This window comes from Neolamprologus brichardi, chromosome 6 (assembly GCF_056152115.1).
Source record: "Neolamprologus brichardi isolate AB-2024 chromosome 6, ASM5615211v1, whole genome shotgun sequence".
Classification (NCBI taxonomy): Eukaryota; Metazoa; Chordata; class Actinopteri; order Cichliformes; family Cichlidae; genus Neolamprologus; species Neolamprologus brichardi.
The window spans coordinates 17,258,442-17,278,096 of record NC_142109.1 but is presented as its reverse complement, the minus strand read 5'-3'; the positions used below and the strand labels follow the sequence as shown (position 1 = coordinate 17,278,096).

The window sequence follows — 19,655 nt, the reverse complement described above, 5'->3', positions numbered from 1 at the left end:
GGGTACAACGAGAGGGTATTCTCAAATGGAGATTTAGCCAAAAGAGGCCATTTAAAGGAACAAAGATGCGGTGTGAAAGGGGGAAACAGGAGGGGTAAGAGAGAGGGGGAGAGAGAGAAAGAGAGGTAGTGAATGAGCCAGTCAAAAGATGAATGGCATTTATTCCTATTTCCCACGTTCCTCCTCTTAGGAAAACTAAAGGAGAGTCAGCCATGCAGCCTGCCTCTCAGGACAGCTATTGTTTCAAAACACACGCTTGCATGAACAAACACACACATACACACACGCACACACACACATATATATATATATGCAGATAAAGAGCCGTGAACCTATGTGATGTATGCGTGGCAAAGTAAAATATTTCCAAAGGCTTAAAATCTTGAGTGAATGTAATATTTATGAGAGAAAAAGTATTTCATGTTTGCTGGAGGGTGGATAAATCTTCCCAGCAGGAGGAATTTTGTTTGAAATCATTGGTCACATTCTCCCAGTGCGTTCTCACTCCGAGAGGTTCAAGCAAAATAAATTGTGTTTTGGGGGGTTTTCATGCATGGCAGTGTGTCTGTCCGTGCGACTGTCGGAGGTGTTTGTGTGCGTGTCGGGGGAGGACTCTAAGGAAGGTGAGATTTTTGCTGTTATGTGGTTACGTGCATGAGCTAAGAAGAGAAGAGTTTGCTCATCCCCCTGCAGTCACAGGATATATATATGTGATATAGAAATGTGTGTGTGTGTGTGTGTGTGTGTGGTTGGTTGCTTCCTGAATTACTGCGTTAGATTAGAATGTCACTTTCACCTGTCCTGTCAGGCACTGACAAAAAAATGAGGCACCTGTCCGTGGTGGAAATTTGGGCCGGAGATGAGAGGAATGGAGAGGGCTGAAAAAGCAGGAATGCAGTGTGTGGCGAAGTAGAGAGGAATTCCACCCTTGAATATAAAAAAGATGCTTCTATCCAAAAAGGATAAAAGAGTGCATATTCACGCACGGTCACACACATGTACCTCCACGCAGCGACGCGGGCACACTCTCGCACACATTGCTGAGCGCATGCACGTTCACAAAATGAACACACAAATGCTCCCTAGTTGGAGTTTTCATTTTAAGTCTGCCTGACTCTTCAGCTTTGTAGCATAAATATACATGAGGATGAACCAGTGCCATAACAGAAGGGCAGGGAGATGCGCACGGAGTAAGCGATGGAGAGGAGGAGATGGATAGATAGAGAGAGATAGGATCGGGGGGAAAAAAGGGAGGGATGCCATTTGAAACACATTACCTCCATATTTCGACTCGTCTCTCTGTACTTCAGGATAGCTGGCAATTGCAGACAGGAAAGCTCAAGAAAAAGATCAAAAAAGAAAATAGTTTGAGGGCGGGAGGGGGGAGGTAGAGAAAGTTAGAGCGCTGCGCCCAAGGGAAGAGCTAGAAGCTAACTTTGCATTTTCAGAGAAACAAAATGCTGAAGGGAAATGAGAAATCAGAAGGGAGGAAGTAAGGGAGCAGGAATATGATGATTTGTAGCAGCTGTCCCCTCAGAGATGGACAGCCTCGGGTGAAGTTGTCAGATTACAGTATGAGTAAGGCAACTTACCACATGCACCAGCAGCCACAACATTAAAACCACTAACAAATAAGAACTTTAATCACGTCGTCACAATGCCGTGTTTTTGCTGGGAAACCTTGGGTGTTGACATTCAGCAGCAGTGGCCTACCCCAGCGGGGGTAAAGTGCACATTGCAAAAAGTGGTCCAGTTGAAAAATGACAAAAAAGAAAAAGAACACAAAGGTGTTGAGCCAGCCAGCAAAAATCGACTGAGCATCTGCAGAATGAGCCAGAACAATCCCGACTGACAGAGGCAAACCTGCTCTTATGTGTTGAAGTCGTTTTTTTGGAGGCAATATTAGGTGATGTTAGGGCTTTAATATTCATAATGATGTGATCCACCCATTCATTTCCCCTGTTTTCTGCTACGTCTGTCACGGTGCAGAGACTGAGTAGTAAAAGCTGTTGCTTAGATTTCAGATGGGCTCTTAAAAACAAGCCTGTCCCTTCGAGCAGGATGTCACTGAAAAGCTGTTGAAAGGGATGACTCATATTAGATGACCCTGTGCGTAATATACATCTGGCTTTGTGTGAAGGTGACAGCTGAAAAAGATGAACACTAGCAGAATTCGGCGAAATCATTTTAATCACAAAAGCGAGCTGTCTGCCAAGGTCTGATGGAGATAGCTTTATGGAGTAAAATATGTAAATTGTTGTTGATTCGATTTGGGTCAGAAGTGACCGACTGATGACTGTGATGATATTAAAGGACGCTTTTATCTCCCATAATCAAGCGCCTCGAAGGTCTGTCCAAGCATTTTTTTTTTCATATTTCATAATGGTTTCATTCAACCATGTGACATATGACATATGATATGAAAAAATAAATGAAAGATACCACAATAACTACTTTTGAAGGACAAATACAATCCTCCCCGGTGCTTTGAAGGCAGCTTATGTTCAACATCGCAGCAAAGTATGTAACACGGAATGTTATCGATCAATTAGTGGAACAAGATGTTTGCAGGAGCAGTGCTCGAAATCCCTTTTTACCTCTGCAGAGCCAACATTCAGTCTCGTGTTCTCTCCGAGAGGAGACTGGAGTGAGACAGAGAGAGAGAGACCAATTAAAATGCCACCCTCCTTCTCTCTGCACTCGTCATTAGTCTCACCCCACGAGTTCATCTGGTGACAAACAATACCTACACCCCCCCCCCCCCCCCCTTCTGTCTGCACACACACTTACACACACAGCTGTATTTCCTCTATTAAAATGATTCACAGGGAGGCACCCCACAGATGACATTTCTCAAAATGAGGAATGATGCCAGTCAAAAGCTCCCATCAATGATACTTGTGCCAGTGGTTGTGTTTTTTAATTCATGCGTGTAGGTTTTCTCCTCTCCTCCGCCTCAGAGTGGTCCTGAGGGAGGTGTCAGATCCTCATCTTCAGATCTCTCTTTATCACCTCCACCTTTCCACCCTTCCACCTCCTCCTCCTCCACACACCTTCCTCCTCGCCTGAGTCATTGATCACTATCTCTGGCCTATCTGTATTCCTCTCTAAGCCTCTCTCTCGACTCCCTTCTCGCCCTCTTCCTCTCCAAGGTGTTTTCTGTAGTGGCATCATCAAGTTTAGAAGAAACACTAGTGTAAACATGCATCTTGCTTGTGGATTCAGAAGCCATGACATGCACACTCTTTCAGAACACGGGGCTGCAGTCATCTGAAAAAGATTTTTTTGGATTGTTGTGATTTGCACGGTTGCCTCATGCCAACACAGAACTAACACAGAATAACCTCTCCCCTCATATTCTTATGCGTATATATTCAATTGTCCAGCGCTAGAAATGTCATCATATCTGAGGAAACTGCCCACAGTTTGCCATTTTTTATGTACCCCTGGTCCACATCTTGCATTTGTAAGAAACAAATAGTTGAGTAAATAAGATTAAATTGTGTTTACGGAAACAGAACCAGGCAATTCTTTTTTGCCATTTTCCTGATTTTTTTTTTTAATTTAGCGAGTCAAATAGTTGCCACTTTCATGTGGCCTAATAAACCGTAAAGTACCATTTTGTCTGTAAGATTGAATAGAAGGCCCGGTTTTTGCAGCGTTCCCTGACACAGGGCCGAAAACAATGCGCGGCACGCCAGTTTGAAATAAATGTCTGAGCTAAAGTCTTTTATTTGAAAATATCCTTATAATTGCTTTGATTTAACCTTAAATTGAAAACAAAAATGGCATTACACAAAATGAGCAATATACAGATTTCAGTGAAGGTTTTTGGCTTAGTTGTCTCTAATTTGTTGTGCAATCCAATTTCTAGTTAATCTTTAGACCCAATTAAGTATGATGCACATTTGCAACTTAAGTCAATCAAACTAAGCTCTTTCCATATCCGTTTGCCAGTTTGCCAAATGCTGTTACGTAACTAATGAATTAAAAAAGACATAAACAGTGGATGAAAGATTAAACAACAACAAAAAAATTTGTGCAGAGCCAAGGAAATTCAAGAAAGAGGATTGATTAGGGTCTTTTGTTACAACAGGCACACAAAGCTCTTTGTTTTTGTCTGTGCTACAATCATTTAAAGCACGTACCCTTTAGGTAAATGACAACATTGCAGGTGGGAAAGAAGAAAAAGAAATTATATAGAGGATGCCAGAGGAGAGCGGGATAATGCTTCCAGCATGATGCATCCTGACATCTGCTCTGGCTCATCCCCCCGATCAGGGCGAGAGAAATGATCACAGCCAGCCCTGCAGAGAACTTTTACAGATATGCTATTAGGGAAATGAATTTGCAAGATTAAATTGTCTTTATTTAATTATTTTTTAAGACAGTCACCAGTGTTGTAAAGAGTACTGCAAAGAAAGCATTTACCTATTACAAAAAAACATATATGCATATATATCTTTATAACTCATTTGGTTTAATTAACAGTTGTTGTCAGTGCTCTAGTTTTACTCCAATTAAACTCTAAGAATGTGGCCGCGGGCCATTATTTTCTCCCACAAAATGAGGCAGGTTTTGCAGTCACTGCAATCACTGAAACTCAAACTCCTTGAGGGGCTGCCAAGTAGAATTTAGCGTAAGTATGGCGATGCCAAAGCAATCACAAGTACCTTGGAAACGTAAATGCAAGTGAATAGATGATTTAGTAAAAATGCTTCAATATAATAGGCTACACTGACTTGAAGCTGACAAGTGAGCGTGGAAGTGGAATAGGGACGGGAAGAGTGAGCGAAGGGAAGGCTGGCATTAACTAGTGCGGTTTTCTTTCTGCTCATCAAATAGAGATGCCTGACCCAGTTAAATCTGCTGGTCTAGTGTTAACATTACACGCACATACAGTGTAGGCACAAAGCACTCATGTAGATGAATCAAGAACTTTGACCCGCTTCGTTTTCGCAGAGGAATTAAAACTCGATAAGTGTTCCTCTCTTGTTTGTTGTTTCTCTCGCCTTCGAATTTACTTGTGTGTTAAAAAAAAAAATTCGACTTAAAATAAGTTATTTTATAATTGCTCTTACTATTTTAGATATCCCAGTGAGCCTTAGAGCTGTGGAAAGGAAAAGGAATAGGAGAAAAAGAAGCAGTGCAAATGCTAGAATGACAGAATGGGGATATGGTGAAGAGGTGGTTGCTGTAAAGGGTTTTTGAAAGGCAGTGAGTGCCAGCTGTCCAGATGCCTGTCTCCCATCTGTTTGAACTCCAACATCTAGCTGGCAACTCTTCCTCCACACACACATGAAAGTACATGCGCCGACGCACACTATCGCTCGCACATACACAGAAACAACTGGCATCGCTTCTGACACTAGCAGTGTTAGGAAGCAGTGGGATTGGGCACAGAAATTAGGGCTATTGCTTGACCGCTAATCCCACTGTGTGCGTTTACCTTCATCGCTTGGATTGGAAGGATCTCTCGCGCCCTGCATAGTCCTGCCTCCCAACTCTCACTTTGCCTACCAGAAAGAATCACTTTTGGCCAATTTCAAAACTATTCTCAGGATCCAGCAGACACTCGGGCTCTGTTTTTTTCAGCTCCGCTAAGAAAACCAGCACAAGGAGACATCTCTGTCCGTCTGATAGACAGAATTAAAGGAAGGAAGTGAACTCCCTTTATTATTATTATTTATTTATTTATTTATTGCTCACCATGTACCCATGCTTCTCCCTGCTCATACCTGCACATACTTTAGTGGTTCATAAACTCTGAGAAGCTGGGTCTAATTTGAAAGCAGTAAAGCAATCATTCACCGAGCGCACTGGGTTCTTTTTTTTTGTTTGGTTTTTTTCCGAGTAGTGTTTGCTGTGTTTTGTTTTGCTTTGCTATCACCGAGCCATTAACAAAACACTCTGTCTTCTTTGTTTCTTTTCAGCTTTCTTTATTAATTTCCCACCAAAATCTAGCTTTTGAATGGATTTGGAAAGCCACTCGAGAACTGACGCACGGTTGAGAACCCTGTCTCAGTTATTTGTTGCTGGTAAAGTTTTTTTTTGTAATTGCCGAGGAATTTTGAAAAGAAAAAAAGAAAAAAACATCACCCTGTCAGTTGCTTCTCTGATGTTTACAATGTGAGAGTTGGCTCCTGAATAGCAGCTTCTTTGATGCAACAATTTGTCAACATCACATTGTCCCTTTCAAAGCGCTGCGTGTCAGAATAATCCTTTTCAGGAGGACTCAAATTAGAATCCCCAAAAAATGGAACATCAAAAAAAAGAGTTTAAAAACACATTCTGTTCACAATTATGCTGCGACACAATAAAAGTATGCGACGAGTCAGAAATGGGAGGAAAATATTTAGTGAGACACAGGTTTACCCTTATGCGGGTCTAATCTTTCAGAAGACCTGCATGTAAAGGGTTTCAAAGGCAAAGGAGAAGAGCGATGAGCACTGGTGTTAGTGATTATCCAGCTATAAGTTTATCCTTCCACAGATAGGTTCCTTTTTACTTCCCTCTAGATAAGAGAAAACCGTGAGATCCTGAAGTATCTGCACACAAAACTGTCTTTGAGGTCTCTACAGAAGTAAAACACAAGACGAGGACTGGAAGACAGTCGGGTCATCACGCTTCAGTCTCTACCTCTTACCAGACATGACCCCTTCAGGCCTCCAAAGCAGAGGGATAAAGTCCCAAAAATCCATACGATGAAACAGAGATGCCATGATACTGACTTTCAGAGCCAAACATGCTAAAAGCAGCAAACATTTTCTTTGTGACTCTTCTGTTTCCTCTGTGGATGTTTGGTAACAGAATACAAATGAGACGTTCAAACTAATATACCGCACACTTGGACACACACCTACGCCGAGTCTCACAGTTATCTACACACGCGTTAATAATACATTTTGACCAAGTGCATCAGGCAGTGTAGATTGAGTTACCATGCAAAGCACTCAGCTACAAACTTAATTTAATTCTTAAGTCTTTCTATCCACACGTTGGCTCGCGTGTGCATGTGTGCGTAAGATATAGAGGATGTCATAGCAGAGTAGACAGGGGATCAGATTAGGGAGTTGTGCACATCTGTCAGCATGCAGCCATCTTCAGCACCATTAGATTAGAGTTAATGAAGACACTCCACGCATGTGTCTGTGTATTTGTTGGTTTGAGAGACACACTCGGGAGGGAATAAGAGAGGGGAAAACGGAGAGCGGGAGTGGGGAAGACTGCCTGGAACCAATTCCTTGCTCTCAGTTCAGCTGTGCTCAGGTCTCGTAAATCACGGAGGGTTCCTGGGGATCGATTAAAAGCGGCATGACAAAGATTGGTAGTGGAGATGTGGAGCTTATAGCCCAACGGAAAGACCCAGCAGACTGAGATATAAAGAGAATTACAAGAGTTTTATGTATAAACAAAATATTTGCGGGCGCAAATGGCAAGGAAGTGCAACGATAGCAAGAAGAGTGTGAGAGCGCGGGAGAGGGAGCAGGGGTAGAGGGCTATAGAAAGGGAGAGTGAGCGCTCTTTCCTCCATGGTGCTTTAGCCTTCCTTTCAAATTAGAGCAGCCCTGTCTCCTGAGAATGTGACATTTTCACGGAGCAAGCGAAGGAGAGATGGAGTTTGAGAGAAGGGTGGGAGGGGTGGAAGACAAATGGGGAAGGGGGGCAGAGAGGCAGCTGCAGGTTCTCAGGAGTGGGAAGATGGAAAAATAGAAGGAGAAAGGGAGACAGAGAGAGGCAGCAGGGATATTCAGGGTTTCACTTGGTAATGTTAGGGATGGATGGAAACAGTGATCAGAAGGGAGGAGACTGTGTGTGTGTGTGTGTGTGTGTGTGTGTGTGTGTGTAGTGGGGTGGGGGTATTAGTCCACCCTCCAGAGGCTACTAATGCACTGACCTTCATTAACTTGCATTACTGTCGGTGTGTGTGTGTGTGTGTGTGCAGAGTGTGCGACTCTCTTTAGTTAACACTCATTACAGAGTCTTTGTTTAAAGGCCAGTAAACTAATGAAGTCATTAAATAAGTGAGGAAAATCCTGATTCGAGCACTGAAACTAGAGATTGCAGAAACTTTAAGTACGGGAACGGAAGACTTGTGCATGTAGAAAACAAAAGAGGAGACTCTAATAATGAGACACAGTGCAAGAGCACATTGGTGACTGCTTCCATTGAGAGGCCATAGTTTAAGTACTGACGCGTGCACACGGCCATCCTGGCAGCTGTCGAAGGAACAAGTGCTCACTTAAATATACATCAAAGAAACAGAAGATCTAAAACCAATTTGTATGTGTAGACTCGCTGGGGAGAAATAAACGTAACATATTGCTTTTATTTTGCATCTGTCTATCTGTCTGTCTGACTGTCTGTCTGTGTTTACAGGCTCTCCTTGATACTCAGAAGCAGCTTCGTTCTCAGATCTCCAACTTTACCTTTAATCTGGGCTTCTCTGGGAAGTTCTACCACACAGGTGGGTTCTCTCATGTTTTTCTATCTAAACTTTGCAAAATACTTTAAATAAATACAAAAAATGATGTGTACATATTTAAGAGAATCAAATAAAATAGAATAGGATAGCCTTTATTGTCGTTGTACATGTACAATGAAATTGTGGGTGCTCCACACCAACTATTCCTCTCCCCACCCAACCGGTCGCGGCAGATGGCCGCCCCTCCCTGAGCCTGTTTCCGCTGGAGGTTTTCTCCTGTTGAAAGGGAGTTTTTCCATACATGAATCAACATGACACAAATACATCTTTATAGTTTAATTAATATTCCACTAAGGTGACACTAAGAAAGGGAAACTTATTGCAGAGAAGTATAAACTACACTGTTTTGATGCATGTGTAACTATATGCATCAGAACACAGAAAACAGTCTCAGAACACACCACCAAGTACTGTGTAGTCCACTAAAATCACACTACTTACATTTAGCAAACACTTTATTAGGTACGCCTGTTGAACTACTCCCTAATGCAAATATCTAATCAACCAATCATATGTCAGTAACTCAAAGCATTTAGCCATGTAGACATGGTCAAGACAGCCTGCTGAAGTTCAAACTGAGCATCACAATATGAAAGAAAGACAACTGAATGTGGATCTCAGTGCTCCAGAACACCTTTGGGATGTAGTGGAAGGGAAAATTTGAATAAGCAGCTGACAGCATCACACAGTTGCTGTCGTGTCAGCACGAAGAAAAATCTCCGAGGAATATTTCCAGCGCTTTCCTGAATCTATGCCACAAACTATTCTTAAGGCAATAGAGGGTCCAACCCAGTACTAGCAAGGTGTAACTAATAAAGTGACCAGTGGGTGTATATGTACAGTATATCCTTGTGTCTAATTAGCAGTGACATGGCATGTAGCTGTGACTATTGAGAACATGTGTTTATTTTTGCGAGCACTGACAGTGTGTTGCTGGCCTTGCTCTTTCAAAAATATTAGAAATAAGTTTGAAGTAATTTGATTGAGAACACTAACGCAATACTGGACAGTATTCAGGAAAGTGAGAGATGAAGGGTACTGACACACAAAAGTACACACTGTTTTAACAAGCTGTGGCATTCAAATGAGAACTGCGTCGACACACTAACAAATACTTTTAGCGTTGAAATACAAATATCAGTGAAGCTCGTGTAAAATTACAGCAGTGTGCATAAAAATAATGAGAAAGCCTAATGTCGGTGGGGAAATGCGTTAAGAACAGTGAGAATGACGTTTCTGGTCGATTTAGAAAAACTGTAATTTTTGAAATTATGGCCATAGTTAGAGACCAGCAATCAGAATATGCATTTGGGAATAGCTACCATATAATTTTCAAGTAGCTGGCGTATGAAGAATGCACCTCAGTTTCTTAGTTCGATCCACGTATGACAGGTCACACTTGTTTGCAAAGCACCAGGATGGTGACAGGCTTTAGGATGGGACTAACCAACAGAACAGGGTAGCTACATCCATCTTTTACATACAAACTATTTTTTTACAGGCATGTTAGCAGGGATAACGTGACCCACATGGTTCTAATTATAATTATAGTGTGCATATGTTATCACATCATCACTAAAACCAATATATGTTATTTAATAGCTTTAGATTTAAAGTTGCACAGTAACACATTTAACACATTTATGAGGTTATGACATACTGCATTGGATCCTCCGCTGCCTTCTGGCTCCAAGGACAGTGTTTATTGATTTTCTACTTAAATTGTCTAAATCTGCAGTAAGAGAATGAAGGTGTGGGATTCACTGGAAAAGAAAAATCGAGGTGAGGCCGAACATGATTATAATTAGAAGAAATCTGATGCCGACTAGAACACATCTCCATCGCATCTGTTATTGCTATGGCATCATCTCCATGGTATCGGACTACCATATTTAGCAACACAACCTTAAGACAATTGGGTTGCATAGTGATTCTTATCTAACCCTCCACCAGCAGGAAGCTATGGATAGCAGTCATTTGGACGTAATCTGAATCTGCCTGTTGTTGTAAGGTGCTTAATGCTTTATTTCTCCTTTTGCCCTGTTCTGTTTGTGCGTTTTTGTGAGCGTAGGCACAGCAGAGGAGGACGAGGGAGACGATCTGCTACTGAAGTATGTAGATGAGTTCTGGTGGTTCCCCCACATGTGGAGCCACATGCAGCCTCACCTCTTCCACAATGAGTCCTCACTGCTGGAGCAGATGGTCCTCAACAAAGAGTTTGCTCTGGTGAGATGGATGGGCAAGCACGCAAACATATTTCTTTCACCGTCTCTGTCAGTGTGGATTTCGTCTTGTGGGTCCTTGATCATACGAATTTCCCAAGACTGCACTTTTTACAAGGGCACCTATGTTGACGTGTGGGGCTGAAAATGAAGCCATTGCAAAACTGCAGTTCCTTGAGTGGCCACATGAGGCTGGCTTCAAAAGCGAGTCAGTGCCGAAAGATTATTCCCGTGATAAATTGCTCAACTTCAGAGCGCATGTAAACTTTCGGTCGCTATAGATAATTTCCCTTTTTGTGCCGACTTTGCGGGGAAGTACATTTTTATAAGTCACCAGTTTGAATTGTTTTCATGCTTAAAATCATGCAATAATATAGGTGTGTCTGGATTTAATAAATTGGAGTCATTAAAAAGTGTATTGGAGGTTTTGGTGCCTTTTTCATATTGCGATGTGACATCAAACACGATAACATATGCCATGTAAATATATTTTATGTTTGATGATATATTTACAAATGTTTGGGGAGATTACACTTCCTGCTAAACAAATTAGTTGCATATGGGCATGTTTTAACAGACTGAGACTTTGGGGCGCAGCAGCGAAGGAACAATTTTGCTTCCGACAGACAAATAAAATGTAATATCCCTGCTGGGAATGATGCACTTATTTTAAAAGACACCTGAGTCCTATTTAATGTCTCCTGGTTAATCTGAAGCCCTCAAGGTTGAGTGCTTTTTGTTACTCTGCACTGCTTTATTTTGTCTGCTTTGTTAGTACCTGTGTGTATGTGTTTGTGTTTGTGTGAGCGAGCAAAAGATGATTTGTATGACCGTGCTGGAATTCGTTGTCACACACGCGAGACAACGAGGAGGGGTTGGTTCATGCTGTTGAAGGTGAGCGTGAACATAAAGTCTGATCACTAGCCTCTGCTGTACACACACACACACATGCACACTTCACTCCTTCATCCCCTTTGGCCGCCGATGCTTAGCTTTGACAGTGTGTGTAGGTGTGTGTCAGAGCAAAGGACAACACCATCAGTCTTCGGGATGCACCCGGCAACCATCCACCCTCACACACACACACACGCGCTCGTACAAACTATATTTTTTTTTTAATTTCCAACCCGAAGGCCAGCATCATAACAAACACGGTACAAGGCACGTGCTTCATCTGCAAGGTCAGGCTGTTTATGTACTACAAAGTCCTTTGTTTGGGAGCTGCGAACATGCCATTATTTCTTTGTTTATGTGTATAACCCTCATTTTCCGTGTCTTTGCACGTCTCCCCTCTCCAGAACCACAACATCCCGGTGGATATGGGCTACGCTGTGGCCCCTCACCACTCGGGTGTCTACCCGGTCCACCTGCAGCTGTATGAGGCTTGGAAACGTGTGTGGAACATTCGGGTCACCAGCACTGAAGAGTACCCCCACCTCAAACCTGCCCGCTACCGTAAGGGCTTCATCCACAACAGCATAATGGTGAGGAGATGACGCAGGCGATCAGCTTCACTTTCAGCACATACCTGCAAATGCATCCCTACTTGCTCGTGTGGATAAATACACATTGATTAATTGACATATTGCTGTAAATGCATGAAAACCAATTAGGCTCTTCCCATCTACCTACCTACCTAGATATTTATAGCTGAACATGCCTCGTTTTGTGTGCAGCTAAATAGCTAAATGCCAAACCCCCCCCCCCCCCCCCCCCCCCCCCCACCGCGCGCTCCAAAAAACAGGCTGTCAAATATCTCATTTCAAAACATGTTTTTTTTTTTTCCTGAAAACATATTTCTGATTATTTCATTATTTTGTATTTTCCCTGCTGTTTCTTTCCTTTTTCTTTTTTTTTTTTGCTATTTTCATCTTCTCTCGGGCTGGAAGTAGTAGTCATTAAGCTTGTTGTTGCACGGCTCTGTGTTGTGCCGGGTTCCTCTTTGATAGAAGTCAGAGCTGGTGCTGTGTGCAGACATGTTTTTAATAAAACACTTTGGCCTGGCAGACAATGATGTGCATTTTCTAGTGCTGTGTCACTCTGCCGATTTTGGTATCGATCCGATACTAAGTAAACATAGGGTTAGGATGGCCAATAACGATACTTTTAACTTATAAAGGCAAGTTATCTAGAGGAGATCAGTGTGTCATAACTTTTGCGATGAATCATCATCAATTTGGAAATTCTGAACATATTTTAATGGCCACTAAATTACTGTGATTTTTAATTTCAACAAAAGTACAACAAAACAAATCAAACACATCTTTCGGTTTTTCGTGTATTTTTTAAACTGTAAATGTAAATGTGCCTGTCTCTAAAGGAATTTGGTTCGTGCAATAGTCTATAAATAAAACAGATGTGACAGTCAACACAAAAAGGTTCAGATATTTTTCATAGAGCACATCAGAGGTATAGTTTTCATCTTTCAAAAAGTAATTAATTTAACACAATTCAGTTAGAGTTATAACAAAGTATATCCAATATCAGTATTGGTGTCGGTACTATCAATATTTGGATTGATCTGCCCACCTCTAGCATATTCTGACAAAAGCTGGTGAGTCAGGTTGCACTCAAGGCACATTAACAAGTGTCCTTCCCTGCAGATAAAAAAAAGAAATATTAGATCTCTGACTGGAATTAAAACAACGGATTCTAAATTTGTGGAGCAGCTGAACTAAAAAAAAAAAGAAGCTGAAATCTGTTTGAATGTTTTGCTTTGTGGCTCTGTTCTTTTATCCTGCTTTGAAAAAACCCACATGACTCCCGTCTGTGTTTAAATAAGTCTTTGCTGAATAGTAAATTGCGTGATGATTGTTTCTTGCGGCCCCCTAAACAAAAAATCAATGATGCTGTGCATGGTGTGTAACCTCTCTGTGTACGCAGAGGTGTATGTGATATGAATTCTTTGACCTTGTCTCACCGCATGCTCAGCTTCACGTTAATTTAACATTTAATGGTTTCCCAGTGCAGTTGACGGGCTGGGCTTTTCTTTGGGTTTATTTTCGATATGTGCAGGATGTACTAAAAAGGTTTGGTAATGAGAGCATTTTTAGCACTTTTATGCTTCAATAAATAATTCATCAGTCGCCATTTGAGACGACAATAGAATAAAACTTTTGTCACCCATTTCACCTAAGCAAATTGACTTCATCCCTCCCCCTGCCTCCCCGTCTTTTCTTCATTCACTTGTCAGTCAGGCTCTTTGTCAGTGTGCACAACAGTTCCCCTATTGACAAAAGAACCAATCACATCTGACACCAAAATTACCGGTCCGTGTTGTTCTGTCATATAAGGGTCTCGAACAAACAATTTGAACAGACAGCTATGTCTATTTTCTAATCAGTCCCTGAAGTCTACTTTTATTTTCTCATGACAGCATCATAAAAGACATCGACGTAATCCTACTTCCTCTCATTACAATGGCACGCTCACTTTTTGACAGGCTATAATAAGTTATTGTGCGTGATCAATAGCAAGGATTTATGAAAACTTATGAATCAATGAATTCAATAAAGAGAAAAGCAAAAGATGAGGGGGGAAAAGCGGATACATACCTGTTAAACAATTTTACGAAACGACACATCACAAAGAAAGATGGAAAAGAAGAAAAGCCACAAATAAAATTGTTTGTGTTTTATGTCAGAAGAACTTGAAAAGCTGCTGACAGGAAAACTGAAACAATTTCAGATGCTCATAAAACAAAAACAAAGAGATTTCCGTGCTTACAGCTGACAGGAGTGATATCGCTGTCCAAGCGTTGCCTTTGAAACACTTGTTCCTTTTGTCTTTCAAACCTAAGTGAAGGCTGTAATGACACACTTTTGAATAGTGAAACAAACTTGTTTTGTGTTTTCTCAGTTGGAAATATTCATCCACATTGACAGTGGGCAAGGACATATGCAAATTAGGTATATTCAGCTGAGCTCAGGCAGGAAATGAAGGGACTGATTTCCTGATCGTGTTGCTTCCACAAAATCAGACCGCGGACTGATGGACTCGCCCGTCACTGCTAAGTACAGACTCTGCATTTACATGTTGGAGGAAATGGTATTTAAAAAAAAACATGTGGTGACATTGCCTCCGGCATCCTACACTAAGCCGCAGGTCTGTGAATCAGAATAATCTGCGAGGTAACCCAAACATGCTGCGACTAAATCACTCCTATAGAAGCCTTCAAAACAATGCACATTAATTGTATAATATAAAAAAAAGCTCAATTTAACCTCATTAACACTGTGTTTAAAGGAAGTAATATTATTGGATGTCTTAAAATGTTCATTTTGATGAACTTGCCCAGCTTTTGGTTTTTGGAAAAATACAGTTTAAAAAATTAATCTCACCTCGAGGTGAATTTATTAGCTGTTCTGAAGCTTTTTTCATAATGTAAAGTACTTGCATTTACATAGCGCTTTTCTAGCCCTACACCCCACTCAAGGCATTGCAGACTACAAGTCTTTTGTCCACAGAAGACTATTCTGTGCATTTAAAGCACTTCCATGGCCATACCTCACGTCCATCCAATCAGCCAGTTTGCCTAACATGCATGTCTTTGGGAGTGTGGGAGGATGCTGGAGTACCCGGAGGTAACCTACTGTTCTGGAGGAACATCAAAGCTCCACACAGAAAGGCTCCAGCCTGGGCTCAAACCGCTGCCACGCCACCCATGCACCCGTGTCATACGAGCTTCATCAAGATCTTTATTAAGATCAAGTGATGTGACTGAAAGCTACACGACAGCTACTTAGGCGACATTACTGTGGTGACATCAAACTGCATTTAAAAACCGTGTTTAAAGTGTAACCAGTGTGTTGAAAAGGCCCATCTCTCGCTCCAAGACATTGCACGCTACACTGACTAAATAGCAAAGGGAGGCCAGAAAAAAAAAACCCAAAATCAGAGCATAGCTCACGGAGGCAGAACAGTTTTTCTGAGAGGCAGCTTGTGTGGTGGTTCATGTGTGTATAAATGTGCACCTCCACGCGAGTTAAAAATGAAGTTTCGAATGAGCTCACCATAAATTAGCTGATGAACTTTAAGATTCTGATGCTTCATCTCGCTTCCCGACCTATTGTCTTGCTATTCTGGGACATCACTCACATCCTTCCCGTTGTCTTTACCTTTCACATTTTTCACTTCCAATTTTTCCCGCAATTTCTGTCGATTAATCTCTTTCTCCTCTGCCGCTCGCTCCATCTTTGTTTGTTCCGAGGAGGACAGGAAGTTGTCTTAAGGCTGTAAAATTGGCGTGCGCGTGTGTCTCTGTCAGCAGATTGAGAGCCACCCACTGGACCCACAGTATCAGAACAAATCACACTGAGATATGGGGCTGTGCTGCGTGTGTGTGTCTGCGTGTTTGTGTGTATGCATGCGCGTGCAGTTGTGCAAACATGCATACTTGTGTGTGTGTGTGTATTTCTTTTTAAAATGTACTATATCAGTTTGAGCTATAGCTCTGTGGATAATTGGTTTGGTGAAATAGTGCTGAGTGTCTGTGGCTCTGGCGGCCTTCTCTCTCACTCTCTCCAGTTCCATCTCTCTTTCTCTCTCTCCCTCTTTCTCTTTTTGACTCTGCAGTGTTTTATAGATAAACCAATATCTGTGCTTCCAGCCTTTTACTCTCTATTTCACACAGAGAAGTGCTTCACAAGAAGTTAATGCACTTATTTTGAAAGACCCTTTCTCTTGTCTTGTCTTGTCTTGTCTTGTCTTGTCTTGTCTTGTCTTGTCTTCTCTTCATTTAATCATTTAATGGACTAATTAAAAGACATTTAGTTTATCAACCATTAAAACCCTCGATCTGGCAACCTCTCATTTTTCCCCATTGTTCCATATCTCTGCAGGAAAATCATTTAAATTAACAGAAATAATGTTTGTTTGCATGAACAGTCTAACTTCTAGTACTTCTTTTGGGGGTGAAAAAAGTCTCTTCAGTTTTCTGACGTTTTGGACCAGTTTTTGTATCTAGGTTCCTAGCTACACCGTTTGCACAGGGTGTGGGGGTGGGGTGTTTTTATTATGTGTTTTTATGGCCAAAGGTGCACAGTGCACCTGCTTGAGGTGGGATTAAAAGTAATCTGTTATCATCTCCTCCTGCTTCAGTAAACAGCAAGTTACCAAAATACCAAACAGGTGCAGGTGAGGTGAAAAAAATTGAACAGTGGCTGAGGAAGATTTAACTAATCACCAATGCCTTGTGCTGCACACCTGCATGAAAACAAGGTCTCTGTTGCTTTGGTGAAGACATCTCGGCTGGATAGCACTTTAGGACACACATCTCAAGCGCACTTGATGTAGGGGGTGGTGTGTCTTTTGACACCATTAATTGGGCTCTGATAAATCTTTTTCACAGTCGGCATGTTAACTTGTCATTACAAGGAAAGTAAAGGTAGAGCTTAAAACCTAATAATAATAATAATAATAATGTCTCTATTATGACTACATTCCAGTTAGCCAGCGCGGACAATACCAAAGGGCCTGAAAGTGGAACACCTGAATTGAATAAAACCATTAGTAATTACGCCTTTCCTTTTAATCCTACGCCAAGTCGAAGCGCTAGTTGTGAATAAGGTCTGCTGAACTGCGCAAGACTGTGACTTGAGCCATCTGCAGATGAACGCAGTTAACAATGCCATATGCTGTGTGACACATCAGAATGACCTGCTCAGATGTCTGCATTTTCTGTTTGGATAACGCCACACAGACACACAGCTGCACATTTAATCTTATCATCATTTAATCTTTACATCTGTCATCCGAGTCATTGCTGTTATTTTTTACGCCATCTTTGTACCTGGTTTGTTTGTAGGGTGAATTTGAAACGGATGAGTGATCGGTACTTTAAAAAAGAAGCTCACATAGGACCAGCTGTTGTAGCTTTTTGATTTCAGATCATTGCATCACGTTGGTTTCATATGCCTCTTAAATGGGAATTCCCTCACTTTAACAAGGTGTGATCACAGGAATATTGAGATCACACCATATTAAAAAATATATATATATAAAGTGCTTTACGGTTTGAAATTGGATAAACTGCTTAAAGTGATGTCATATGAAGATTACAAGTCTGAAAATGAAAACCAGGTCACCAGATGTCTGTAGCTTGCTCCTCATCTGTGCTTGAAGCCAGAGGCTCAAGGCTACATTAGCCTCTACAAAAAATCTGAACTATTTTGCTGTCACTTTTTTTGATGCTCTGTGAAAACTGTAAGCCCAAATTCACCCATTAGTCATTATTATAGTGGACAGAGTGAATTCAACATTTTGTAGTTTTTTTAACATCAATATAAAATAAATGCTGCACTAAAGGTATCCAAAACTTCATTGAGAAAAGGTTCACACAACATCTCCACCCAAGATTTGCATGCAACCCTGGAAGTTTTCTATACATTGATTTGGGCGAGTACACTCCGAAAATATTTCTTTTTTTTGACCAGCATTGTTGTGCCATGTTTTCATGGTGCAGCGTTAGTTATATAATTAACAGAATGACCCAAGTAGTGTCAGAGTTTCTTTATTTTGCCAGTAAACTGACTTACACATACATCCAGTTCTCAACATAAAAACCACTGAAAAAGGAGCTGGGAATACTGAACGAGTGAATAATTTTGGTCACAGCCGAGGAGTCTAACAAGGCTAGAGATGTCCCAATGCCGTTATTATTATTATTGCCATGAATGAGTGCTGGATAATGATATTTGTCTTATTTATTCGCACTTTTAATTTAAAATGAAAATATATCATATGTCTGTGTCTGTGTTTTTGTGTGTAGGTGCTGCCTCGCCAAACGTGTGGCTTGTTTACTCACACCATCTACTATAAGGAATACCCCGGAGGACCAAAAGAACTGGACAAAAGCATCCGTGGGGGAGAGCTGTTTCTCACCGTGCTGCTCAACCCAGTGAGTCAGAGAAAACACGCCCACAATCAAACACACAACTTCTCATGCAAATGGATATAGGGAGGGAAAGACAGCACTTTAGTTAGGTTTTTTTTTTCACCTTATAGAACCAACAGGGTTCAAGGTAGCTTCCTCTCTGTCTGGTTCATTCTGTTTTATTTTTGCTGTGTGTGTCTGTCTGTCTCTGTTCCTGTCAGGGGCTGCTTCTCACTGTGGAGCTGTGTTCATCTCCCCACTTTAAATTAGGTCTCACCACAGGGGGGTTGCTGTCTCACACACACAAACACGGGTGTGCATGCACGCACACTCCGCGCACGCATCCTCCCCCTCTCGCTTACCCCTGCTGTGTATGTCAGCTAAACTCGATTTTGCTTTGAATTAAGGAACAAAATTAGGTTTTGGTGGCAGTTAAGATACTCATCCATGTGCACATCCTCACGAGTGTACGCACTCACACAAGAGAAATTCACAGGAATTGTCCCCAAACAATCTCTTTCTCTCTCCGCCTGTGTCTCAAGCCACACAAGCGTGCACGTGCACAGACGCACACAGCGACGCTCATAGACCAGCAGTAGGCTCTACTGAAGTGTCAGGTAGGGGAGCACTGAACTAGAGGAGCTGTCAGAACTCACCGAACATCAGAGAGTCAAGTGCGGCTCCATACAACAACCCAATCTGCCTCTTTTTTGTCTGTCTCTGCACCGCTTTGTCTCCGTCTGTCTTTCTTTTTTCTTGCTCAGGCTTTCTTTCTTCTTTTCTTTTCTTTTCTTTCCTTCTTTTCGTCTCATTTTCTCTGTTTTTCCTCAGTACTTCCCGTTTTCTTCTTTTAAGCACAAAGTCTGAAGTGTTTTAAAAGGAAATAATGCAGGACGTTTCCATTGCAATAATTGCTGCTCTGCTCTCAAATGACACTTAATAGGAATCAGTATGTATTGAGTTCTACATAATTTTTATAATTGCTTTGAATCAGGTAAGTCTCCAGCAAACATGAAGTGTTTTACATTTCCCCTTGCAGCAACAATAGCTTTCTAATAATAGACAAAACTAGGTG

General features: G+C 41.5%; 1 protein-coding gene across 3 annotated transcripts in view; it reads left to right on the top strand.

Annotated features, from left to right (window-relative positions):
* Window positions 1-19,655, top strand: part of ndst3 (N-deacetylase/N-sulfotransferase (heparan glucosaminyl) 3) — a 48,039-nt gene that overhangs the window by 3,779 nt on the left and 24,605 nt on the right. For all 3 annotated transcript variants that reach the window (XM_006787182.3, XM_006787183.3, XM_006787184.3), the window contains exons 3-6: window positions 8,380-8,467; window positions 10,557-10,711; window positions 12,006-12,191; window positions 18,476-18,604. In XM_006787182.3, the coding sequence (XP_006787245.2) occupies window positions 8,380-8,467; window positions 10,557-10,711; window positions 12,006-12,191; window positions 18,476-18,604 (558 nt within the window). The remainder of the gene's footprint in view (window positions 1-8,379; window positions 8,468-10,556; window positions 10,712-12,005; window positions 12,192-18,475; window positions 18,605-19,655) is intronic.